This window comes from Anarrhichthys ocellatus, unplaced genomic scaffold, assembly GCF_004355925.1.
Source record: "Anarrhichthys ocellatus isolate YVR2014 unplaced genomic scaffold, GSC_Weel_1.0 scaffold14, whole genome shotgun sequence".
In the NCBI taxonomy this organism is placed as follows: Eukaryota; Metazoa; Chordata; class Actinopteri; order Perciformes; family Anarhichadidae; genus Anarrhichthys; species Anarrhichthys ocellatus.
Genome location: NW_022280044.1, coordinates 3,731,789 through 3,759,278, shown reverse-complemented (window position 1 = coordinate 3,759,278; position 27,490 = coordinate 3,731,789). Strand labels below are relative to the sequence as shown.

At 43.4% G+C, this 27,490-nt stretch overlaps 1 protein-coding gene across 1 annotated transcript; it reads right to left on the bottom strand.

Moving 5' to 3' along the window:
• Positions 1-923: 923 nt before the first annotated feature.
• Positions 924-27,398, bottom strand: rims3 (regulating synaptic membrane exocytosis 3). The gene is made up of 7 exons (XM_031853732.1): positions 27,166-27,398; positions 17,068-17,380; positions 2,646-2,787; positions 2,456-2,568; positions 1,764-1,865; positions 1,521-1,660; positions 924-1,439 (listed from the first exon to the last, which is right to left on the bottom strand). Exons 2-7 carry the CDS (start codon positions 17,330-17,332, stop codon positions 1,227-1,229), a joined length of 975 nt encoding a protein of 324 aa, XP_031709592.1. The 5' UTR covers positions 17,333-17,380; positions 27,166-27,398; the 3' UTR covers positions 924-1,226.
• Between the last annotated feature and the right edge of the window lie 92 nt (positions 27,399-27,490).

The window sequence follows — 27,490 nt, the reverse complement described above, 5'->3', positions numbered from 1 at the left end:
GAGAGAGAGAGAGAGAGAGAGAGAGAGAGTGTGACTGTGGCACTTGAGCTGGACACATTTCCCAGAATGCCATTGTGCTGTGTGGCCTGTGTGGCGCAACAGTCCTTTACTATAAAGATGAAGGCAGGATCAGATATTTAGTCCACCAGCGAATGCGTAGCTGGCTGACTAATTTGTTGTCTTCCTCTGCAATTGGCAATGATAGTGGTCCCCCCCCTCACCAAAGCGCCATCCTCCCACCTAACTCAGTGCAGTGCTCTTATTGCAAAATAAAGTGGCGCTAATATCTGTTACATTGGTCGAGGCAAGCTAAATAAAATGATTGAAGCGCTTTAAAATGTCTATACAAGGGTTGCAAGCAAACATGCAGAATGCAGCTGATACATATATAAACACAAATAAGTATTTAGCTATCTATTCATATATATATATATATATATATATATATATATATATATATATATATATATATATATATATATGTGTGTGTATCTATATATAAACTCTGCCCTGTGAAATTATAGAATAGCAGTGTTGCTACCTCACATAACAGCCATTATGTGAATACCCAAGCCTGTTGCCCAGGTATGTTTATGTGTTTATGTCGTTCTCAGCTCATGTGTGTAGAATGTATGTTCTTTTTTTGCATTACATCTAAGTCATTGACTCTGCTACATATCCATACTTTATATTGTATACTAGTTCACCTACGACTTATAGTAGTAATAACAACAATAACAATTGCTTTGGTTTTAAAAAATAAAGTTTTTTTTTTTTCTTAGTTTGGCATAGAGAGTTTAGAAACTGGCATCAGGATGAACCTGGGATGAGTCGTGCCACAATCTGGTACATTGGAGTGCAGATTTGCTGTGTCATGGTAGGAAATGCTGAAATGGGACGGTGAAAAAATGCTACATGTTCTGGTAAATTAAGTCTACTTCAAGTTGAATTTGCTTTGCTTTCTCAAAGCAAATCTAGTGTGTGAGAATATGGACGTGGTGAAGGATATGGCAGCGTGTCGGTGTGTGTGTACTCATGTGGACGAGATCAGGTATTTGCAATTTTACGTCAACTGTGTCTTCCTCCACAGACCGCACAGGAGTATTTATGTGTGTATGTGTATGCCTAACTGTCTTGCACTTACAGTCGTTGTGTATATACAGTACGTGTGTCCGTGTCTGCATGACTCTGCCTGTGCCCGTGCATTGTGGGTGTCTACTAGGTGTCTAGGTGCACGAGGGGCTGGTGGCGCTCTCCAGGGAGGACTGGGAGAGGCGTCTGGTGAGGGGTCCGATGCTGGGATCTGCCAGAGAGGAGGTAGGGAACAGCTTGTACCAGCCGCTGACTGTGGCAGACAGGTCCAAGTCCTCGAGAAGGATCTGGGCCATTCCCATGAAGCACTTGTGGTCCATACGCCCGTAATCCCCCCACACTATTACCTAGAGTGAGAGATGAGAATCAATTATACATACAGTCCAGGTAATGGGACATTTTAGAAGTCAGGAAGAGTTCTGTCATACCTGTAGGACTTTGCCCTGAGGACTGTCATCAAACAACAGAGCCTGCTGGTAGGTGGGGTCCAGATTCTTCTTCACTACTTTGGTTTTCTTCTTGGCCAAGCAGAGGCCATTCTCTAGCACATACACCTTCACGTAGGTCGCTGCAGGCAAAGCAACGAAAGACAACACAGTGATCAGACAGATTGGACAAAGAAGCCAAGTCGATAAAGTTTTAACGCAGAAGGTGAAGGCAGCTCAGAGTACCTGGTATGTTCTTGGAGCCCGGTTTGGGGGTCAACCGTCTGGCCTGGTTGACCTCCACCTCCAGCTGCCCTCCTCTATCTACCATGCCTACATGGACATCCCCTGTAGAGGGACAACATACCATGTCTAATAATCCAAAATACATATATATATTATCACAAACATTGCTTCACTGATGTCGCAATGGCCAATATCTAACTGCAGAGGGCGACACAGAGCTGTACGTATGTCTTCACAACCAGGTATGTTGGAGCACAGTGCTCTGTTCTGTTGTTTCTCACAAGCAATGACCTTTGCATGAAAGATTTATACCTCATGCAGGAATAACTTCACCGTGTTGAGTGAATACACTAGTATTGTGCAGTATTTTTAGATGCTGCTGCGCATCTCACAGTGAATATGTTCGTATAAGGCTGTAGAATATGTTCTCTGTCATCCTGCAACAATATTGACATTCTCGTGCATTACATCTTTAATTACCTATGATTGTTTTTGCATTGTTTAATAGACTTACAGTAATAGTTAATGAGACATTTCCTGTAAATCGTAATAAAATTGTACTTAAGGCCACAAAAACTATGAGTGCAAAGCATCTCGTAAAATCTCAGGAAGACACAAACTATACTTGACAGTAATGAGATGGACTGAACAGGAAAAGATGATGTTGTTGGTCTACTTCTTTAATGGCTTACCCATGGGGGGTGTAGCTAGTGTTTGCCGGCCGACAATCTGAGCGGGGCCTAGTCCATCCAGAAAGTCACTGAACTGGCTCTCAGGCCCCAGGCGTGTGGTGGGGAAGACAAACCTGAGCGGGAAAGAAACAGAATAATGGGACACTGTACACGCAAGGACGAGTGGATGAATGGCTGGTCGGGTACTCACGTTCCATCAGAGCTATTTGAGTTGGTGCTGCCGTCAGTTGAGTCCTTGCTGCCCTGCCGTGTCACTCGGTTCCTCATCTCCACCGCGATGCCGGTCTCCGTGCTCCGTCGGATGGTGCTGCGAAGCTTCTTCGTCCCGCCGTCTGAAAAACACAGAGGCCACAGCTCCGGCTTTAAGTGACCTTGTTTCAGCAGGATGATCCACTAAGCATAGTAATCAGAGGAAGTCGCAGAGCTGTCTGATAAGCAGGTCAGGTATTACACAGGACCGGTGTCTGCATGATAAGCATTTCATGGGGACATGCTGCATGTACATTCAGGCACAAATTGTTTTTTATGAAAAGATGGGAGTCCCCACATATCTTGTCCTGCAGATATTATGAAGACCGAAGATGGATGTTTCTGTCAAACATTTTTAAGTCTGTGAGATGGGCTGCACAGGAAATATCCACAAAGTTAGCTTTTTTTTTAAACTCACTAGAAATAAAGACAGATCCAGGTTAGCCCTGAGAACACCCATCTCTCCACTATTTATTTTGATGCAAGTTCAGTCGGGCAAGAAGGGAATCTCATATAATTTCCGCTGGGACGTCCCCGCGCTATTGGAAAAATCTCTCCACTTCACAGGTATTACTACGGCCCATTTCAAACAGGTAAAGCCCATTTTACAATGGCTGCTGTGAGTGGGGCGCAATAAGCTTTTAGGGGGACTCCTGAGCCTGACTTGCGAAGTAGAACACACAAACAAATTGGTGGCTTGAGGAATGTTTGCGAGTGGTGAGGTAGAGAGAAAGTTAGGAGAGGCTGAGCTGAAGAGGGGGACGGAGGGAGGGGGGAGAGGTGTTTAGGTTGTACAGCTCTGCTGACGCGAGGAGAACGGGAGCGAGCTGGAGAGCTACTAACCCCACAAGAAGCTTTCAGGGCATCATCCCCAGTAATGACACACTGGATCTCTGTGTGACTTGACACGCCGAGTTCAAAGTAGACACAGTCAAAGTGCTCTGGGCTCAGGCTGTGACATGGAAGGTTCCGCACTCAGACAACACTTCGTTTATCCCTTCCGTCACTCCCATATTTGTCTTGCCATCCATAGTTCTTCAGGTCCAAAGAGGCAATGTGGGCTTACGTCTCTCTAATGCACCTCAGGGAAACACACACTGATGCATGTATTTTGATGATAATTCTTAAAGCGTTAGTGCAAAATATTCTCACGGTTTTGCAAAAACGAGGATTAAAAGACATCGCCTTGAATTCTGGGAAATTATAAAAATCTTTAACTGACAGTTTACTTATAATAAACTGATTAATCTAGAAAATAATCATCAGATTAATGGATGAAAATTCATGAAAATAATCATAAATTACATTTATGTATACGCACAATGATATGTTCACTAGAGGAAAAAAATGCTAATTGTTATTTGCAGTTAATATTAAAACGCTGGAGGCTAGAGGCTGGTAGTAGAAAGGATGTAAAAGAGAGGGAGGGGGAAAGAAACACTTTCATTCTCCCCGACGTCTACAACTGTAAACAATAAAGCAATATAAAAACATACAATTCCCAAAGCCGTTCAACACAATGATCTACAGAGACACATGCAGACATCCACACACAAACGTCATGCTGACAGTTGGTATCGCTAGTGTCGGTACATTCACACCTCCGTGCAGCATTTACACTCTAACGCACAGAGTCTGCACGAGAGCAGTGTGTGCTGCAGGGTGACAGGTTAGTCAGACGGGAGGAGGAGAGCGCGGCTGTGAGGCCTAAAGACCTCCACAAAGACTTATTTCCAGGACTTCCCTTTGACAGGAGCTTTCTAGGCCAGCACATTAGGGTTTTAAATTCTTAAAAATGTCTTAAACCTTTTACAGACATCTCTAACTTTTTTTCCCTTCTAACGTGTTAATTGGGAGGTGAATCACTGGTTAACAAGGCAATATCACCTGCTTTACGTTGTTGTTACGACTGCATTTGCAGTCGTACACTTCTCCTCTATAAGGAGACTTTTAACAAGCGGCTGCTTTATTGTTGTCAGTTAAGCGAACATCCAGTCACAGCTGTACCACTTCATTAGCCCAAGCAACTCTAAGCTCATTAAGCATCCTTTTCCGTGCCCGTATCTCATCGCCATGACAACCGCAGACACCCCGCATCACCACCGTCACTATGGCAATAAACAGATAGCAAACAAAGCCACTTGAGGAGAGGGGGGGGGGGGGGGGGGGGGGGCTGCAAAAACAAAAAAGATGAGATTCAACAAGAGGAGAGAGGGCTTTGAAAGAGGGATGAAGAGTGAAACAGAAGAGAGAGGACAAGCAGAAGTAAGTGTTGAGGAGAAACGGGTGAAGAGGAAGATGAGAATGATGGGGTCCCATAGGTGTTGGACATGAGAGAGGTGCTGCCTTCTGCTGCCTTCTATTTATAATCCTGCAGTCAAGAGTGTGTGTGTGTGTGTGTGTGTGTGTGTGTGTGTCTGTGTGTGTGAGAGAGAAAGAGTTTGTCTATGTGTGTGTGAGAGAAAGAGTGTCTATGTGTGTGTGTGTGTGTGTGTGTGAGAAAGAGTGTGTCTATGTGTGTGTGAGAGAGAATGTGTGTGTGTGTGGATGTGTGTGTGTCTGTGTGTATACATATGTGTGTATGCGTGTGTGTGTATACATGTGTGTGTGTGTGTATACATGTGGGTGTGTGTGTGTGTGCGCGTGAGATAAAGAGTGTGTGTGTGTGTGTGGATGTGTGTATACATGTGTGTGTGTGTGTATACATGTGTGAGTGTGTGTGTATACATGTGTGTGTATGTGTGTGTGTATACATGTGTGTGCGTGTTTGCAGCATCACACCCAGACAAACTCCATGCCCTCCTGCTGCCATGACAACCCCCGCCCTCAGATCTGGACCCAGACAATAACCACCTGAGACAAATGGCACCATGGAGACAGCCTCATCTCCCATCACTTTTTTTAGTTTTTAATTCATTTTATTTATAGAGGCAACATTTCACTGAAACTCCTGCACTTTGCACCGACACCAGGAACCAAACTGGTGTAGAGTGAACTCTGCCCGGCTCATAGTTGAACCGCACGGGCCTGCTGGTCCTGAACACAGCTTTTAAAACTGTTATTCGAACATTATCAACTTAAACGTGTGTTTGATAAAAAGAATCATGGTGGTGAAATGTCAAAATAACCTCGAAAGCGAGATCATACACACACGAGTGGGACACCCCCACCGTAAACTCAACTCAACTATACTTCATTTAACTTCATATCCACATGATACTCATTTGTCAGCCCCCCCAGTGATCTCCTTCCTATTTAATCCCCTCCTCCTCGTCTGCGCTTTCCCTCCATTCGTTTCCATGGCAATGCGTCTGCATTGCACCAAGAGCCCCGGCTGCCGTGTTCGCTGATAAGCCTTTCCTCCTCACTCTGTGTCTCTCCTCGCTCGTATCGTCCTCTCAGCCTCGCTCCTCAATCCGCCACCACTTCTTTTTTATTTCTCCGTCTTTCGGATCTCACAAAACTCTTTCTTTCATGTATTACTGCTCTTTGTTTCATTGCTGTCCTCTTCCTATATAAATATACATTTATCTGCATTTCCAAAGTCTTTCTCACTTTTATTTTCCCGTTACTCAAAGTTCTCCAGTCCATCTGTACCACACTAACTTCTATCTCTTTTCCCGGTCCATCCCATCTAAATTATTTAGCGTATGTTCTCCTCTCCCTGCTGAACCAATATACAGTGTCAAATGCAACACACATCCTGGAAGGAGTAATTAGAGGAAGTCTGACATACATGACAAAAATAACAACATTACACAAGCTGTTGTGCTTCACCATGCTTGAGGAGACGGGGGTCTTTTTTGTGCTACAAGGCTATTTAAAGTGTCTCCTGTTGGCTAATACAATGTCCCAGAAGAACACGCTCATCACACGCACAAAACTTTCTTTCTCCGTGCAAAAGCCAAGGTATTCATTGAAACTGTCATGCGGGCCACATGCTTGATAATCATAATAACGGAAAGATCGAGTGACAGGGAAGAAGATTATGCTGAGAGGTAGACAGAAGTGACGGGGATGGTGAGAATTAATAGCTTCAGTGGAGAGAATTAATAGCAGAAAAGGTGGGATTACTGAAAAAAACGCCAACAATGCAGAAAAGAGCCACACACTGTGACGGCATGCACACTTGCACATGATGTATAGCTTCACTGTGTGTGTGTGTTTGTGTGTGTGTGTTCAATAGATCATTAAAGCTGCTCTGACATTTGGAGAGAACACTGATGAAACCTTTCTCATTATATGCCGTAATATAGAAAGCTGTTTTTAGACTCCCCGGCTGCGCCGACATGCCTATTGGATGCACCGGTGACGGCAATGATCCACCGTGCATAGCAACAGTAACTAAGCGGGAATGTTGGAGATGAAAGATCTGTGATGGCGTCTTCCCCACTGGACGCCTGCTAAATTTGGACAAAGGGAAGATTCAAGGTAGAAGAAGAAGTAGGAAGAGATTATGTAAATGTAGAGCCACATTCATGCATTGTACAGTTACATAAGATTCAGTAAGTCACAGTATAAAGTATAAACTTCCATATATATATACTGTATACTGTGACTCATAGATTTTTAGGCGAAACAAAATGTTACAATTAACTTTCATGGTGTTAAAACTCAGTGTGAAAGTGTTAAAGTTGTAAACAGGCACAACTCCCAAACCGCACAATGCCGTGGTAGCGACCTGTCAATCACAAGGTAGCCACGCCCTAAAGCGTACCCTGCTTTATGGTCTATTTCACTCTAAAAGGGACCATAGTTTACTAAATGAACATCATGCTGTGATGAAGAAGACTTGAAACTAGCGATTGAGACTATAAACTCATGTTCATATAATGTTTACCAAGGTAATAAATCAATTCAGAAGTAGGGTCATTTTCTCATAGACGTCCATACAATCAAACTCGTTCTTTGTTTTTAGTCGCCCCCTGATGGTCATTAGACAGAATGCAAGTTCAAGCCACTTCTGCATTGGCTTCACTTCTCAGATCCAGAGGTTACCGCCTGATTGTTTTCTGTAGAAGGATCCCATCAGCCCACTTCACCCAAGTGATAGTAACTGTTTCATGCACACTAGGAACTTAGACAGGACATCTCTGGTTAAAACATGACAGTGTGAACAATCAGAAGCCTGACTTTTTCTGTGCTTTGCTCAAGAGCACACAAAACAGCTGGAGGAGATTAATTCACAGTATCATTAATACAAAAATAATGCCTCAAGTTCAGCTAGTAGAACATTTATTTTTACCCTTAAAGGCTCTGAACGGATTTACTTATCCGGCTTCTTATTGTGGGCAGTGTGATTTTGCCTTAACACACAATTTTTTTAGAACTGTTTTGGTTATTTTTCATGACATATTTCTGTATTTCTGTTTATTTAACGATGCTTTTTACACTGGTTTGTTGTGGGCGGGGCCTAATTGGTTTGAAAAAGTTATGTCACGTAATTAAGTGCTCCAATCACAATTCAGCATTTGAATCAGATTCTGATGACAACTGATAAACAGCTTGGCCACTGTCAATCGAATTGACTAAATCCCACCCACACAGTCCTGATGGAGCAGGCTAACCGAGTGTTAAAGTTTGACATTTGGGAAAGTATGCCAAACTCAATTTCTGCGGTTAGCTTAGCATACAGACTGGAAACAAGGGGAAACAGCCAGCCTGGCCCTGTCTGAAGTTAATAAAATCAGACTACCAGTATTGTTCTCTATTATTCAACCATTTATGAGACACTGCCAGCATTCCACTTTTCTTAGACAGTTATTCAACTCTAAGAGAGCGTGTGAAAACAAATAAATGTGATGGGGAGTTAAGTGGAGCTTAGTATCCTAAGTGTTACTCTGTCCTTAATGATAATGCATGGGAGATAAACAAAACTAATCTCCCCCTGTTGTCTTTGTGTGCGTGAGAGTGACATTAACAGCTCAGGCAGGGACATAAGCCAGGAAGAGGTCAATGCAAGGCGATTAGTCTTTCTGAGAACCGCAAGGGAAATTTCTTGAAATCTAAAACCTTCACGTATGGCAGGATGTCTGTCAGCGAGTTAATATGCCACACGGGCTCCCGTCTAATGACAATTAATTACAATGAGGAAAAGAGTAATCCAATTCAGATGTAATTTCCTCTTGATTGCTCAACTTGGAGGATGATGGGCAAATGATGCAAGATGGCCGAACGACTTATACAGGAGATGCAGATGAGAAGAAACAGATGACATCAAATTGGTAGAAACTAACATGTTTCACAAAACCTTCCGTTGCCTGTTAAGCACTGAACATCACTTTCCACATACATACCCGGTGAGACAAAGAGGCAACAGAATAATATCTGGTGAACCGCAAATGGTCTTATTAAGTGTTAAAAGTCCAAATTCTGCCAGAGGGATGAGATATTTCCTTTTCCTTCTGATCTAATTGAACTACTTGTCTTCACTTCACGAAGCAGAATAATGAAGACAATTCCCCTTTGTAGAAAGAACATTGAACTCAGGGCAAGAAAATCCCTCAGACAAATCAATTTACATTCAGCAGAAAGTAAATCATCTCACTATCTTGTTCTGTCTGAATTAAGAATGAATACTATTTTACAAAACCAGACAAATTCCCAATCAATGTTTCCTGCAGTGCAGCAGCAGCAGCCACCCTGTTCTATAACACAGATTTAGAACTCAACCTGTATATGTTCTCATTGGCTGAGAAGGAACTACAAGTGTGTGTTGCTCCTATGCACCAAAAGCTGCCCTCCAGTCCACCCTTTCTTTAACAGCACCATACGGCAAATGTCAGCAGTGTGTGCGTTCTGTATTAGAGTGTGTTTACAGCGCTCTTACATCAAGAGAAGTGGTAATGATACCCTGATCATAGGGCTTTTACACACAGTCCCTCATAAATGCACACAACACGGTGACTCACCTCACGCACTTTTGAGCTCGGTGACACACACTGCCACTTATTGCCTGTTAAAGCCTTGCAGGGGTGCCTGTAAGTGCTCTTGCTCATTTTCGACCCGGGTTGCTAAACCTGAGAGCTCTTACTCTATTAGTGTGGTTTGCCAGATCGGCTAAAAGCCCCCCAACATATATGGGAAAGAACACCGGAGTTGGTTCTGTTGTGTAAAATACTGACATGATGTAATATGCATCAAAGAAGAAATAGCAACTCCATGAGCTCCAACAAAGCACAAGATTTGAGTTGTTGCTGCGAAAGGAAAAGTTTTGGAAATATGCATATTTGCTTTCTTGCGGAGAGTAATTTGAGGCCACAGCCAGAGGCGGTTTCGCTTAGCTTGGCTTAGCACAAATAACTGGAAGCAGCTAGCCTGGCTCTGTGCAAAGGTTTAAAAAAAAAAATCTACCAACGAGCATCTCTAAAGCTCACTGTGTTATAACACCTTATATCTCGTTTGTTTATTCTGTACAACTGAAGTGTAAAAACAAAACAGTTGTGGTTTTACAAGGGGGTCATATTTATTGGCTGGTTGCAGTAGATTATGTAAATGATGTGGTTCTAGACCCTTAGTGATGCAGGTGGGGAACTGTGGCTTGCAAGCTAACGGCCAACATGCTAGCCAGGCGGGGCACGCAAGGGCTAGTACATCATTTCACTCATTCAGAATTTAAATAAAGAGGGGGGAAAGTTCTCTTATTGCTAACTGCATGCTTACTGTTAGCTAGTAACTCTCTGCCTCTTCTGTCTGACTAGAAACTGCAGTTTCTACAACTTCCTTCAACTTCAGCCATCTTAAATGCTGGAGTGGCCAGACTCCAACTTGCAACCTCACAGTGACAAAAAGACACCAGGAAGTGCCTTCTTAAGCTTCAGCTGGGCTGGTAGGTGGATTTTGTTACCTTCGGACAGACCCAGGCTAGCTGTTTCCCCGTTTCCAGTCTTTATGCTATGCTAAGCTAAGCTAAGCTAACTGGTGCGCGTGGTCGCTTCATATTAACATACAGACATTAGATTGGTATCAATCCTCTCGTGGGACTCTCAGCAACAAAAAATGTCCAGATTTTCCTTTAAATATAAAGGTTGCCTCAGATTGAAGGTTCAGTGCCTTACAATTTCACACTTTGTTGAAAGGCTGTGTTTTTCCTGTAGACACACACATTTATATGCACGCAATAGCAGGTATACAGGCACAAAGGAAGACATTCACAGTTGAACGGTTCATCTGTCTGGCTAAGAATAGAGCGTGGAGCATGGAGGAGTTGGTGGGCGAGATCAGGAAAACATGATAGACGCTCTGAGTGAAAGTGAGAGCAAAAACAAGATGGAGATGAAGGGAGGAGAGATAGCAGAGACAAAATTAAGATGTCAGTGAGCTGGAGGAAACACAAAGAGGGAGACGGGGGAGTGGAGGGAAGCTGATCGCAGGTCAGCTTAGCTGGTGTTTGGTAGCCCCTAAAAGCACCGGTGGGGAAGAGAAAGCTTTTAGAGACACGAGTAAGGTTTCAGTTTGCGTGTGTCAGGAGAGTCAGTGACTCGATATGCTTCAAAAAAAAAAAGAATCGAGGTGGTGGAGCCCGAGGTGGGGTGAGGGAGACTACAAAGCTCAAAAAGACTCAAAGAGTATTTTTTCCATGAGTCATAGCGAGAATAAATAGCCATCATGTGTAGTCCTCCTGTGAAATAGCTATTATTATGAAAGCACAGTTACCACAGGCCGGATGATTCAATGACTTTCATTGTTGCTATTCTAACAATCCTCTGCTTTGTATCCACTGTTCCAAAACAGCTTGGGATACAGCTTGCTCATTTTGCTCAAAAGCCGTTCCTGAGCTGTCATGATACGTGTGAAATTCCCTTCAGGTACGACTTTTCCCTCGAAGGGTCTGATCGCCGTGAGCTCTCCAAAATTCCTAAAGTGTGTTGCTGTGACTCAGAAACGGAGCTGGAAGTAGGGCACGAGTGAGTCACCCTGAAAGAGCACTGAGTGCTCCAATGCCAGGTCTATTCTCTGGTCTAGGAGACACATAGAGGCCGACTGTTTTTGACCAGTGGACATACTCCTCTGGGAACTTTAACTGTGTTAATTCTTTCTCCTGCCAAAACCTCCCTTGTCACTTTCATGTGCTAAAATATTACAAAGCCACTCAAGCATCATGAATAGGACAATTAAAATATATGGCAACATAATGTACAATATACAAAACATGATTGAAAGTATTTAGGGAACTACAAAGACCATTCATGTACACTGTAGTTCAGGCTAACTGATCAAAGCAGAGCTTTGGCTAAACATTGTACCGTCAACAGTATCAGCACGTCTCTTTGCTTATTTATCTAATAAACAGAACTGTGGGCGAACGTAAGCTGAAGACAGAAAACTCTGAACTCCATCGCTGGGACTGTGAATGACAGAATTAGTCAGATATCATGATTTATGTTGCAAGCATTTATGCAAGCATACATAAGCATATTGTATCCCAAGCTGTTTTGGATGAGTTTCTGTAGTAGAGAAAGCTGCATCGCTTCGGTAAATGTGCTCCACACACACAGAAACAAAGCTTACAAAAGGGATTTCGTTCCTAGTATTTGGCAACAAAACAGAATAAAATTCATGGCACTGCACTTTGGTTTGTGACACTGAATGAAGCAGTTTTTTTTTACCGCCAGGCAAATAAAAACAGAAACACCTGTGCTATTTTATTGAAACGCAAAATAAAAGAGAAGCACGTTAACATTAACGGCAATGGTTTAAAGCATCTTCACACATCTTTACTCCCAGGTTGGAAGTACAGTTCCAGTTCCAGCCAACTCAGATATTTGTCTGACAATGTGTCTGCTACTGGTCTCAGGACAAAGTTGGAATCAATTCAATAAGCAAAACAAACAAGTATTCTCTTCCTGTGTCACATTTTTCCTTCCCTGTGTCTGTTTCTTTTCAGTGTCTCTGGTTTATTTCCAACAGTATCTACATCACCACAGAAATACACACAGAGAAGACGGAAAGATTTAAATAAAGAGCATTTGAAAGGAATTCAAAAGGGAGGTTGAGAAAATAAAGAGGATGGGTGTTGAGTGGGTTTAAATGGAGCACTGAGGTGATAAGTCAAGGATAAGGCCGTGTTCAGCGGTGGAGTGAGTCACCCGTTAGACCTGGGAAACCGTTTGTTTGTGTGTGTGTGTGTGCTTTCTCCTCACCGATACCAATAATAGCAGGTAATAAATAGAATGCAGATTAAAATGCCATCCTCAACACTCGCCTGTTACAAAACCCAGAATAATGAGGCAACGGCACAGTGGGAGTGGGGGCTATGAATGGAATTACGTCAGGAAAACTGAGGTAAGACGTGGAAGAAAAACAAACATCATCTTAGTAGGAATGCAGGAAAATAGCCCGTATCAAAGGGTCTAAATATGGAAGCACACCTTCTACAGTAATCTCAATCAGTTTCTGCAGTCACGTGCATCTGTAGGCAACGGGACAAGATTCTGGCATTGGAAGCATTCTGGTTTCGTAGTCCGAGCAGTTTTGATCATGTTTGAGCAGTCTTTGGTTGAATGCAGGTAAACGGTCCATGAGAAGAGGAGAAGAGAAGGAAAGCATGTAAACTGACTACTTGTGAAACAATCCGTTCATTGACCAGCCCTAATTTTGAGATGCCAAATGGATTGTTAATATGAAAATAATCTGAGTAATGACCGTTAACACTAAGAACTGTCAGAGGTCTCAGCTGCTGTCGAAAAATGTTGACAAGTCTTAAAGAAATGTTCTTGTCCTGGACATCGAAGGTCAATTTGTGTGCAGATGTTTCCATTGGAGTTTGTGTTCCTAATACGCAGAATGCTGTGAATCAGTTCAGACATTTACTCAATTATTTTTACTATTTGTGTACAGTGGGATATGGAACAATGGAAAAAGCTTTAGATGTATGACGGAATTAAGTTTGTTAGAAAAAGTGTGAATACATTCCATCATTGTTACAAATATTGTGAATGTATCGTTTCACCCCTAATGAGGACTGCTATAAAAGGCCAGATTATTGGAAGAAAATCAAACCAAAGTTGCCAAAAGTTGAAAGCCAACTAAGAGCCTCTGATGAGAAAGGCTCTACTATCCGAGGACAGATAACGGCTGCTTTACCAAATAGAAAACAGGAATTCTCCTTTTCAAATAAACTTCCTTGCTTGCATAAGAGTTTAACGGGACAGATTCTGACGATAGTTCTAAATTGACTGGATCCAATTCACAAAATTGATCACGGCTAGAACATACCCTGCAGGAACTCTGACACAATAACAAAACCATAACCACATTACCTCCTAATAGCCCTTTAATGGTGAGACGCTGACATATCACCCAACTGTCTCCGTTCACTTTGTCGTTTTTCTTTATGTCTCTTTCAGCCTCCTCAGTGTTCACTAACTTTCTCTATACTTCTTCATTCATTCAGTGATGCTTTGGTCTCTCATTTCCCCCCTAAGGTTCACTTTGCAACCACCATAACATACAACAGCAAGTTATTCAATAATATCAATCAATCAACGGCAACAAGACATATGGTTAGTTTGTCTCTTGTTTAGCAAAATTAACCCGAAATCCAAAATACTTCCCTCACACATCTCTTCTCTGGGTAACAATTCAAACAGTGGCTTTTCGAGTACCCACCGAGCGAAGCCAGGGACCAGCACCTGGGCCGACCCGCCCCGTTAACCAATCGATGCGCGTATCACTCGGTCCACGGAGCAGCGACAGCTGACCAAATAGGGCCGGTAACGCCAGGAACGAACACATAGAGGGACCCTAAAGGAACCCGACCGGGCGAGGAGGAATGTTTGTCTGTCACTCTGTCTGTCTGTCTGTGTGACCTTTTGTCCGTCTAGCTGGTTATAAATTATAAAGTAGGGAAAACCACAGATTGTGGTTGCCCGTTTCGGCCTCTCTGGGTCATTGAGAAAACAGCTTTGTTTGTCTCCAGGAACTAATTTCCAGGCTCAGCCTAGTAAAGTTGTGAGGTAACAGCTTATAACGAGTAGAACAGTGACTTGTTGTTGGATGGATATTACGTAAAATAATCTACATAAAATACCTGGATTGTCATTTAATTTACAATTAAATCAATTGAAACCTTGTTGTTGTTGTCTTTAGCCTACCTGAGACAAATTTTAAATAGGATTGAATCAATCCTCCTTTTTCTCCCCCAATACAAATACAAATAAACTCTATAATAAGTCCAGATCCAATACCAATGCTCTCTTTTTCCCAAATGTTCCAAGAAAACTATCATGCAGGATCTCACGATGATATAGCTATAACAAGATGTGATATAGATGGAAAAGGAACGAGCTGTGCATGATCCTGTGATTTTGTTCCAGGCTATGATGTGTTCTTCTGGCAGCTGAGAACATCTAAATTTAGACACACCACTCGTCTCCTCTTCTCTACATCCTCAGCCCCTCCTAGCCTCCTCATCTACACTTTTCCCTCCGTTGTGCTCTCCTCATCAACACGAACACAGAGACATGAAAGCTCCTGTGGTGAAAATATCGACAGTTCTTCCTGCGTCAGACAAGTGTCAGCTGTGCCTCAGTGCACCAAGCTCTTTGTGCGAGCGCGCGCGCGTGTGTGTGTGTGTGTGTGTGTGTGTGTGTGTGTGTGTGTGTGTTGAGTACGGGAGCAACAGCCATCCTCACACAAATGGGAGACAGAAGCAGGTAATGATACAACATAATGAAACAGGATTAAGGTGAGTGCGTGTGCCTGTGAATGTGTCCCTGAGTTCATCGTCCATTAGGCACACGGGGACCATGTCAGAGCCGTCATGAGAAGAGCAGAGAGTAGTAGAGAGACGGACCTAAATGGTCTGGTTGTATTTATTCTCAAAATCCAGTGAAGACTGAAGTTATGTGAGAAGTTCAGATCATTCAAAGATGGACAGAGTTGCTTTCCTACTAGGAAATTGTGACATTAGCATGAAGGAGCGAAAAACTGCCAAGTATTGAAAGTTAACGTTGAACTTTGCTTTGTCAGATTCTAAGATCTATTTTCTAATTCCTTGAGGAGATATTTTAACCATATAACCATTTTAAATTGTAAAATGTTAGAAAATAGTGAAGTTCATTTGTGGCATTGTTCACGAAAAAGTACTGAAATAACTGTAGAGTTATCAAATTACTTTTGAAAATCGTATTTATATACACCAGGTATCATTTTTGGTATTGGCACAGAAACTCGGGAATCCTAAACCAGCAATGAACATGCTTTTAAACCGTACCCAGCCTGCTACACAAGCAGGAAGCAGCAACGCTTAGATAACCCTCAGTAATAAGACGGAATGTTCTCACAGAATTAGACGTACATACTGTACAACCACAGAGCGAGCAGGCATGCAGAAAGACAGCGTTCTGAAAAGTTGACAGTTCAACGTATTGGAAGGAGAAGCAGAATGTGCTAATGGCATGCTAGAAGCTGAACAACGCCCTTGTTAAAGAATTGAACTGCGTTGAAATGTGTAGCATCCCCTGCTCCTCCTGGCCCCGCCTCTCAGCCTTTACCAAATCCTCGACGTGCGACCTGTTTTTCCTATTTCCCACCAGGAGGGACTGGGTTTGCGTACGCTGCTGAGGCACAAAGCAAGAGACACTTTTGTTGCAGCTGCACAGTTTCTGTAATTACACCACACAGGACCCATACTAGAACATAGCGCCGCTATCATTGACAAACAGCCACCATGCACACGAGCTGCTACAGAGTTAAACACACAATAGTGCTGCAGGCTTTTAAAAAAACAACAACTAATTACATCGATAATACCACGAAAGGTGAAGCCAGTGAGAGCTTGTTGAATTAGATATTACAGGTGGCAGTGCACCATCAAGTACCCTTTGGAGTGGATTATGCTAATGTTATTGTGCATTCACTGAAACAAACAGTGTAGGCATTAGTTTAACAATCTCACTGCACTGGGAAACATTTAATCATTTTAAAAAGCAGGAGTATTTTTGAAATGTTAATGCGAAGCCAGGATAATGATTAAATGTCTTGCCAATTAAGAATTTAATCTTCATTTGGAAATAAATATGATTTGATGCTTTAAATCTAAACCCAAATTGAAACAAAAGATTGTTATCCCCACACTTTAGCCAATAGGCAAAACTGAAGCTGGGGAGAGCAGAAGAGAAAGGGAGACAAAAACAGTGGAAGCAGACAAAAAAAAAGAAGAATGGAAGGAAGGATAATGAGGAAAGGAGTGGGCGAAGGGACAAAAGGAGGAAAAAGTCACACTGACCTAAAGCTGAAACGGTGGCAAAAAAAGGACAAGAGAGAAGCTATCTTGGGATGTAGAGCATCGTAGAGGAAAGAAATGACACTTAATCTTAAGAGTTTACCTCCAACAGAATCATTTCAAACTGTTAACTGACCTTGCTGGTTGAGCTGCTGCGTGCTCCTGCTCCACTGCGACAACCCCACGATGGCCACCATCTTGGCGCCCAGACTGGAGCGCCGCTTCTTGTTGCCGGCCAATGACGTGGAGTCCGGGCCCCCGCCGCCCGGACTCTTCTCCAGGCTGTACATGGTCCCCGAGATGCTGGAGGAGCGCACCACGTTCCGAGCCGCCGCGCTCAGCCCGCCGAGGCCGCTCATCCCGCCCGGGCTGGGCACCTCCACAGAGCTGCTGAGCATCATGGTCCCGCTGGAGGGGGGGGGGGGCGGGACCGCGGAGATGGAGCGGGGCTGAGGAGGGAACAACAAAAAACGGATGTTAAGGTGAAGGTGGAAGTAGAGAGGAGGGGTTGAAGGGCAGCTCAAATAAAAAGGGGCATCTTGGTGTGCAGTGTGTCTGAAAAACAGAATAGTAGCTTGTCTTACAGGACATTGAGTTTAAATTCCAACCTCAAACGCTTTCATTTTAATTCCCCACTTATTGCAGAGGCAGCAGAAAATGACTTCCTACTCCACAAAAGACAAATAAAGAGTGAAAAGCTGTGAAAAATGTGTTGCTGATCTCCGATAATTTTGCAAACTCAGAAAAGCAAAGAACACAGAGGACAGCAGACGAGGAGAGTGCAGATGGCAGCAGACTGTTCGAGTGAGTTAAGAAACATCTCGACTCACACACACACACACACACACACAAATGTCAGGGCTGGCCTGCTGTTGAGGGGTGACCCTGTCAGCTAGTATTAGTCTTGTGTGTTGTTGTTGTTTTTAGAATCTTAAACAGTGACACATGATAAAGTATACAGCTCAAGTCAATGGCTGGCTGAATCCCTGGAGGACACACCTTTCACTTTACTTTGATAAACTTTTTAATATCTGCACACAGAGCTACAACTGTCACAACAGGCCATTTTCACGGGAGACATCTTGACTCGTCACAGGGGGAAAAGCAGAGGGTTTCTTACTAATAGCTTAATGATGGCTCCATTATATTCAAGTGTCCCAGTAAGCCGTGACAGTGTGACAGTGGGCCAGCATGCAGCCGTCATTCATTTTATTATTTGCACCTGTGCTACTCCTCATGTGACATGTCAAAATGTCCTCCTCTCCTTCACTCTTTTCCTTCTCTCCTTTCCCCTTCTCTTCCCCAACTTCAGAGTGATTATGCTGAGGCTAAACCGACCGCGCGAGGGCACATTAAAGATGGAGACGCTCTGTGGCCAACATCTTGCTTCCACACGCATTCTTTTTAACTATTTCTCTTTCTTTACTACTTATCTTCCATATAACTTCTCTTTCCACCTGCTTCACCATTACGGCCCCAGCTCTACGTTTACTTCTTCTCCTGTTTTTTTCTGTTTTTTTTACACAGTAAGTACAGCAATGCAGTATTTATCTGTTTCAGAGCGTACTTAATAAGTGCCTCGCAAAAATATGTTTGATGCCATGACTCCAGCTCAGCTGGTATGCTTCAATACACCACACGCTATATGCACGATCATTTAAGAGCCTGCAGCCATGCAGCTTTGTAAAGCTGTACTTAGGCACAATGCTAACATGTTAACAATGACAATGCAAAATATGCTGATGTTTATCAGATATAATATTTAGCATCGTAGTTAGTTTAGTGTGCATGCTAACATCTGCTAATTAACATAAGCTATTAAAGCTAAGGCCGACTCAGTTTTCGCAGGTATTTGGTCAAAAAAGGATTGGACGAATTCAAATTCAAGCCGAGGCCTCTACAGTTACTACTGACATCAGAAATTGAAAAATAAACTCTCTGACCACCGGCCGGTTCGGCCTGGAGTGGATCGGCCGCTCAGGGTTCTTCCAGAACTTCCCGATGGCCAGCGTGTCCCGGGTACACAGTCTAATTATTGCGTGGCGCGTTACGTGTATCAGCTACAGACAACAATAGAAGACAGTAGCGCCAAGCTTGCCATAAAGTCGAAGCCGATGTTAGAGCTCTATCGGAAACTCAAAGTGAATATTTAAAGATCATTTTTCCTTTCTTCGTAATGTGTACTACTTTATGTTCTTTGGGGGGAGTTTGTCTCATCTGGGTTTTAACTCAAAAATATATACAAAATAAATAATTGTATTGGACCTATTTTAGATTTTATGGAGAGACATATTTCCCAGCTAACTTTGCCTATGAAGGCAATCTCTGGACTCATGTTTCTGACGTGACTAAAAGACATCAGTTTTACATAATCCACCACTAAGTGCAGGAAACGGTGCACAAATTCCTCTACTAAAACACTCACTCCTAAGACTGCAAGTCATAAATAAAACATATAAAGTAGTGAAGTTGCCCTTAATGCATTTTTTAAATTGAAGATGTAAATGCCCTGTGCTTCAGATGTCTCGGTAAATCATCATCTCTGCCCTGCTTTGTCACACCAACACGGCCGCGATGCTTACGGACCAAGAAAGTGTTGCTCACCACCACTTTTTGTCGGGATTCATTTCGCCGTACTACAATAACTGAAGTGGGTGCTATTGAGGAACGTTGAACTGACGTAGCAAAGGGCACATTTTGGCATTTTGTAATGAAACTCAGAATAAACCAAGTGGAATACCGCATGCTTTGTACAGAGCTACCGCAGTGACATTTGTTATGAGTAGAAAAGGATATTGAGGGGGAAAAGAAAGAGAGGGAGGGGGGGGGTTGAAATCTAAAATTCAGCCTTTATGCCCTTATATTCTTCTCCTCTCGTTTTTTGCCTTCCCTCTCTTCCCCGCTCGCCCTCTCTTCTCTATTCCAGCCCATGCACACTTCTCTCTGGGGGGGCCCGCTGTGCTTTGAACACGCAGCGAACAGAGCCGGATAAAATGAGGGTAGGGGAGGGATCTAGTAGGACGCCGATAGAAGATAGACAAATAGACTCATTCTGCTTTCAGAGCGCTAAGAGGACGGAGAGGACCAAGTGAGAGAGATGTGGGAGGAGAAGATGCTTCATTATGAATTGACAAAAAGGAGGAAAAGAAGTGCAGGTAGCTGGGGCCTGATCTGTGAGAAATAATGAGAAAGAGAAGGAGAGGGAGAAGACTACTGAAACATGCATCCATTCCTCCTCTCCTCCTAATGATGAGATCCTCAGGCTGTGTGTGTGTGTGTGTGTGTGTGTGTGTGTGTGTGTGTGTGTGTGTCTCTCTCTGGCACCAAAGTGAAATAGGGTGAACTTAGGTGTACTGTATATACTGTATATATATTTTGACATCTAACTATGTCGGTTTCATTGCTTAGTTGTGAGTTTGTCATGTAGAGATTCATCAATTTAAAGGAATAATTCAGACAGTGAAGACAGACAGTGAATCGTTTCAGTCATGGTCAGTTTGGACTGCACTGACAAATGACCCCTTTTGTTGCAGTTGACAAATACAAGGACATTTATTTTATTTATTCTTGGGCAGCAAAGGCAGAATAAATAGAGACGAAACATCTCTCAGCTTTTAAAGAGTTATCCTGTGCTGTGTGAACTCCACAGCTTATAAATCAAACCACTAAAGAAAATGTAATATTTGTTTTGTTAGAGTGGGGCATGAGTACTCTTTATCAACAATCTTTGGAGATGCCACCATGTACCAGGGGCCCCACACTGTGTTTTGCAGGACTGAAGAGTACAACCAGGAGCCCATCTATCTTCATCTCTGTGCCAGACAGCTTCCCTGTACGTCTCTGTGCTCCCTAACATCTCATGTCAGAGCTCATTTATTTCTCCTCCCGTCAGCACACCCGTCACCCTCCAGTTCTCATATAACTGATGCTATTGCAGTATCTACGCCAACGTCTTTAAGAGTGGACTATTTGCTGTTTAGAACGAACAGTCGTCCCTCGTTGGCGTCACACGCAAACGCAGAACTTGAAACCTGACCAGACGGATTATCGGGTGATCTCGTGATATCGCGTGCAAAGGTTGGGGGTGGGGGGACCCTGACTGTTCTTCCCTGGTGTCATATTACATCTGCAGAAGAACCACAAGACATGATTTTCAGCGTGAATAAGCTCAGCAGGACTGCGTGCGGTCAGTGGAAGCTGATGCAGAGAAGCTAAGGGTAGAAATGTGACCTCTCCTTTCGGTTTCTCGCATAAACACAAATGCAAAAAACCTTGTAATTAGATATAGATAGTGATGCATTAATGATCTCTTTAAAATATGCTGCCTTATTCAGGCCACATTACCACTGTCGGTCACTTAATTAACCTACAGTTTAGCTGCAAAGTAGATGGTAACAATATACTGAAGGTCTAAACATTTTTTAACTTGTTCTTATTCATTGCTTTTACCTTTCTTTAATCTGTTTTTACTCATTGCCTACACTTGGTGTTTTTTTGTGTTTGCTGGTGGATGTTTTGCTATGTGTCTCTGCCAAGCCGAGAGTGAATGCACCCGAGTTATAGCTAAATGAACAGAGAGAAAAAACAATATCTATCAGCACTGGTCATTGGACATTGGTCAAATGTCATCAGATAAATTGCAAATAATCCGCATCTCTTTCTATTGAACGAGATGCCATGTGTGGTTATCTGAATGTCAACCACCATTGTTTACCACGAAGAGCCAGTGTGTCACTGTTAATTTGATTAAGGCCGTCCTGGCTGACACGTCTGTATTTGTAATTAAATTAAGGAGCTGATGTTTTTAGGTTAGGTTAGGTGTGCCTAACACCTGTTAGTGTGCGTTTCCCAGGTGTGCTTCCTTCATTCTTCCCTGGTAATTGGTGTCAAAATCCCAACTATAGGATACAGGACATTTAATATATTGTACAGTTTAAGGAGGATGTAGCTTAGATTATTAATCTCAGTGCAGAAGACAAGCCGTGAGAACATGACCAAGAAACTGATTTAAAAAGAAACAATTGGTGAGGTTCTCATATATCATGTTACTACTATGTTGTTACAACATGTATGACACTGCATATTCTGATCATTGATTTATTTGACATGTTACATCCTAGACATGTTGTGAACATGCAACTAGAAATGGAGTGCACAAGTGAAAAGATAGCTAGAATTAAAAATAACTTTGCGATGAACAGTCGCACGGCAGTGCACACGGACAAGCAGGAGCTGTAACTCACTTCCTGTTGAAGCCACCATGGATACTTATAGGTTATGATCCTGTATGTGTCGGCCCGGCGCCTGCTGCCATTGTGTTGTGCCTGGTGTCGTGTGTGTGGCTGATGTACCTCTCTCTGATCATAAGGGGTCTGTTTAGGCGAGAAAACCGAAGGCTGGCGTTGCAGCTACACACACACACACACACGCGCGCGCGCACACACAGAGTAAAGCGTGCCAGGCTGTGGGGGGGGGACTGAGAGCCAAATGGATCACACACAAAATCCAGCGCAGTGCAAACACACATATGCTGTACTGAATGTACGTGCCAGAGTGTGGCAGAAGAGAGAGGAATGTTGAACGACAGGGGTCCGATGCCTTGGCTGATGAACTTGAATTAACACCCAAGTCTTCTGTAAAACACTCGGCTATGACACAGATTTGATTTCTTCTTCTTCTTCTTCTTCTTCTTCTTCTATCACATTGACCAAGAGAGAACGGTGTATCAGAAAAATAACTGACCAGATACAGTCAAATCGCCATAAGATATTCACAAATTTCCCATTTCACACTCTTCAGAGCAATTGTACGCCCGGTGCAGACACACACACACACACACACACACGGACACAAATCTGAATCAAATGCCAACAGCCGTGAAATTAACAGAAAAAGGAGTTGATGAGGAGCTTTTGCGTTGCCTCTCCTATTTGGCCCAATCAAATGTATTATCCAATAAAATCTTTAATGAGGTCAGTCATTGAGTCACCCCCTCGACATCACCTTGTGACAGCAGACAGAAATTCGATCCGTCACACCATGTTTTCACACAGATTGCCTGGATCGTGTTGCATCGGCTACGGCAGGGTGGCAAAGATTTACATTTTCTCTACCACAGCGACAATTGAAATCTAAACCCCTATCGGACCTTTATTTTTGCACTTTTGCTCCATTCCCAAGATCTCAGCTATTAACTTGGTGAGTACAGTGTAGAATCACTCATCACTAGCTTCGCCCAAATTCCACACTAACCCCTCCACAGCTGAGCTAGCAATACACCGTTTTTTTTGTCTCAGCGGTGAATCAAAAACCTTGTCCAGGATTTCAGCCAGCAGCCTTTTTTGAGAAGTGAGACCTGTCTCGTATCATCACTTATCACCCCACAGCTGTCTCACCAGCTCAAAGGAGCTCTCTCTACACACCTCCGTGGGGAATCTGGTGTGAAAATGAGACACACTACATCACTGTGGTATCTCCTCTGTCTCCCTGCGGGGACTTATATTTATTTAACTTATATTTATTTTCTCCAAATGTAAAATCCGTTTCCTACCCGTTCCCCTTGTTGCACTCCAAAAGGTTGGCCCTAAATCTCGACGCGCTCTCATCTCTTGCCGTCCAGCACTAATCAATTCTCTGTGTGCCCTCTTCTCCTTTTCATCACCGTCAAAAGAAGGATGATGAAGTTGTACTCTGTCAGCAGCAAAGGGGGGATGGAGAGCTCGCAGAAAATAGAAAAATAAAAAAGCCGAAGTGGCTGGACTGGAAGGAAAGTGGGTTAAGGGGGGTGTGATGGATGAGACTGGGAGATTTCCTGACTCATGGCCGGCTTTCTCATGGTGACTAATGTGGTCAGTGACATCTCTCTCACTGCCCATAAGCCACCCAGCCGCATCTCTTCACCCCACCTGGGATGCTGGTAGCTGCCCCCTGAGGTGGAGTAGCACACTGACTCTCATCCCACTTACCATGTCTGGATCACCGGGTCCCAGCTTAGACAGCATGGGTTGTTGTGGTCCACCAAAGCTCGCCTCCCTGTCTTATTCAGTGCTAAACCTCTGGAAGGGATGTGTGCATTGGAATGCAGCAAGATTTCTGAGGGAGGACAAGATAAGAGCCGTATATATCTCTCTTCCCGCTTATATTTTTAAGACTTCTATTATCGGCTTTCAATGTTTAACTCTCCCATCTTCCTTTCATGTTTGAGTGTTTGGCTCATCCGTCAGACTGATAGTGGTCTTTTGGAACAATAGGATATTAGTTAGTCCGTGTTATTTGCCATTGATATAATGGATTTCAAGGCTGGAATTGTCGTCCACCGTTGTGATTATCTACATTGTAAATCGTAATATGCAATTATGTTGTAAGTGATTTGTGTATTCCAGTATGTCTTTAAACTATTGTTTATATGCAGCCCTTTGTGAGGACGATAAACTACACACATTGACAATTACCTTCATGGGACAATTTGCAGATTTTCAACCTTATCTCTCTCTATCCGAACTTGGAATATAGTGTGAAAAATGCCTGCATTTGCCGATGTTCTCAGTGTCTTTGGGGTGCAACTGCAAGATGTGTTGTTCTTCCTGCATCCAGCGCCATCATTTGATTGGACAGCGACATAGCTGGATGCAAAGAACTGCAGGCTGCTTTGATTTGTCTGGGAAGCCAAAAAGGAACTTTTTTTATTCCATTTGCTCGTATTGCAAACTAGGGATGATTCCAACAACGAAAAAGGCATCCAGATCTATGAATGCAGAGGATGTTATGGATTATTACAGTGTACATGTTACTGTACTTTGACTGGGTGTCAGTAGCTTGCTTGGAATGCATCCTGGTACATATAGGCACTGCCAGCACGGCTCTGCAAGCAGGAGAAACCGTTTCTCAGTCAATATCGTACACACTGAGAAACGTATCGCTTCAGTGGACTTCATCCAACACTGATTGGACATCGACATAAAGGGTAGCAATGACAGTTAACACAGCTACTTCTAATTAATGTCATCTCCTTCCTTTTGTAGAATTTCTTTCATAGCAGACTTGTCTCTCAGAGACAGGTTTTTTGGGTTAACAAGGAGTGACTCTCGTGCATATGATGGAGGTCACCTCTGCTGCAGCAGCAGCAGCCTTTCCACACATATCAGGGGTTGAGAGGAATTGATTTTCTGAAGACTGCTGTTGCAGTCCAACATAGCTTGATAAAAATTCAGCGGCATTCAACTGGATGATCTCCTGACTTTGAGTAATTCAAAATAAAAACCAAACCCACATCCACATCGGTTTAAACTCTTGTGGATGTGATTCAATCCGAGTGCGCAGAATAATCCCATACAAGACGATAGAATCCCATTACCAAATACAGTTTGAAGTGGGGAAAGAGGCGCAGTACCGACTAAGCATTCATTATCAACCAATCACAGCTACTCTCTTTGATGAAGCATACCAGTTGGCCAGTGAATTGTGCCTCGCAGATGGTTGTCTACAAGTGCACACAGCCAAACACAACAACAGCGCACGCACACACACATAAAGGTGGACCCAGACGCACACAAAGACGCCTGCTCATTACTATGATAAGTGTCTGCTCTGCCCCTTGATTGTTTTCATTCTATTTTCATATTTTAAAAGACCAGGACCAGCAGCTGCCAGCTACAGATCTGAAGTGTGGTCACATGTGTCCGTGCATATGTGAGTCTGTGTGGGTGTGCTGCACTGGAGGGCCTTTGCCCTCTCCAGCTATCAATTTTGAGAAGTGTGTGTGTGTGTGTGTGTGTGTGTGTGTGTGTGTGTGTGTGTGTGTGTGTGTGTGTGCGACTCTTTGATGGTAGATGATACAGTGCATAAGAGTCAGCTTGGCCTTTGGAGTAGCCAGCTCATCTGGTACCATCTGACTGAAACACACACTCGTAGACACACAGGCACATACTGTATATTTCCCCCTGGTTAATATTTCAAAAGGGACAATGTTTTGCTCGCCTTCTGAATTTATGTGCTACGCATCTCACATCTGCTTGGTTTGCCACCCACACCCACCCATCCACACAAATGTGGGAAACATGGCTTTCCACAGGACAGGGTTGAGTCTATTTCCAGCTTTTACTGTCTCAGTGGATTATTCAGAAGATAAAGTGTGAAGTCAGGCTAGGATTTTCAAGTTAAACATATGGATAATTATTCTCTGTCTCCTAAAAACGCGCCAAGGAGGGCACACTCCTTCACTGCCAGTTTAATGCACTCACTTTATGCCTTTCACTATGAGCTTAACACCAACAATTCCACATGCCAGAGATACATTAAACAGCTTTCAGACTGTCAGATTTGCTTAACAGGATTTAGAGAAAGACACGGGAGGCACTGAAGCCCCGTCACGTGTTTTTGCCCCATCCACAGGTGGGGAACACAGTTTGAGATCTGGATATTTTTTTTTTAGTGTTTGTGTGCACGGCCATCTGATCTAATCTCACACCTCAGCAGGCACTTGGCCTGACCTGAGTTCTGGCAGAGGAAAGGCATCTCAAAATGTGCTTATTCTCTCCCCCCTCCCTTAACTGTCACCCTCGCTCACACCTACAGCAGGGTAGCAGGCAATAGCTGATTAATCCTGAAACACCTTTATGCATTTGACTACACGTAAACTTGATCTAGATTAAAGGTTGAAGACACTGACATGCTGAACTTTGTCCCTGCATGGCAAAAATCAACAATTATTTTCCCATGCATCGAGTAACGTAGTTAGAAAATCCCAGTGGAGCATATGTCCAAACATGTAGAGGCTATAAATGTAAAAGTAAAGAAGTAGGTCAGATTGAAATCACCATGCCAATAGGTTTAATGTGCATTATCTTGTATATACCATCTCTTTAAAACAGTTAATGAGATTGATTTAAGTAGGAGAAGGCATGCAACTGTAACCTGTAAGCCCATCTTTGCATTGCTAGACTTCTAAAGCAACAAAGGTGAGCGTATTAAACAGTCTTCCCCGATTACAGTCCACTAAACATCTAATGAGTTGCCCGTTGCTTCTACTAACAGGCCCTATACATATAACATCCATAACCCCCAAATTCACATTGCTGCGCACATGTTCGAGCCACGCGCCTCTTGATCACCGATCACCTGCTATTACTTGGTGCTATAATTATGCAGAACATCAGCGCACCGGCGCTAAAACTGCCCTGTACAGGAAATTGAGCACTGCCATCGCTGCAATTAAAAAAGGAATCCGAGCACTTACCGCTTACAGCAAGGAGCGGCGAAGGCAAGGTGTGGGGGTCGGAAGTTGTCAAATAACTGTTTGCTTCTGTCGTATCTGTAAGAAGGTCATCGTTTGGGCTTTATTTTATTTGTTTGCTGTGCTGGACGGCGGTTTGCCGGACGGTTTTCTCCGCGTAGTGCTGGTGGTGTCACACGGTATCCAAAGGCGCGGTGTGAGAGACGCGCTGCTGTGGAGAGGAGAGGAGAGGAGAGAGGAGAGGAGAGGAGAGAGGAGAGGAGAGGAGAGGAGAGGAGAGGAGAGGAGAGGAGAGATTAGGTTGATTTCAGCTGCATGGCAAACAGCG

Excerpts from the sequence above, each read along its gene's own strand:
- rims3 (XM_031853732.1), bottom strand. The coding sequence starts at position 17,332 with ATGATGCTCAGCAGCTCTGTGGAGGTGCCCAGCCCGGGCGGGATGAGC. Across the intron at positions 1,866-2,455 it reads ACTAGCTACACCCCCCATGG|GGGATGTCCATGTAGGCATG; the intron begins GTAAGCCATTAA and ends GTCCCTCTACAG. Across the intron at positions 1,440-1,520 it reads CTCAGGGCAAAGTCCTACAG|GTAATAGTGTGGGGGGATTA; the intron begins GTATGACAGAAC and ends CTCTCACTCTAG.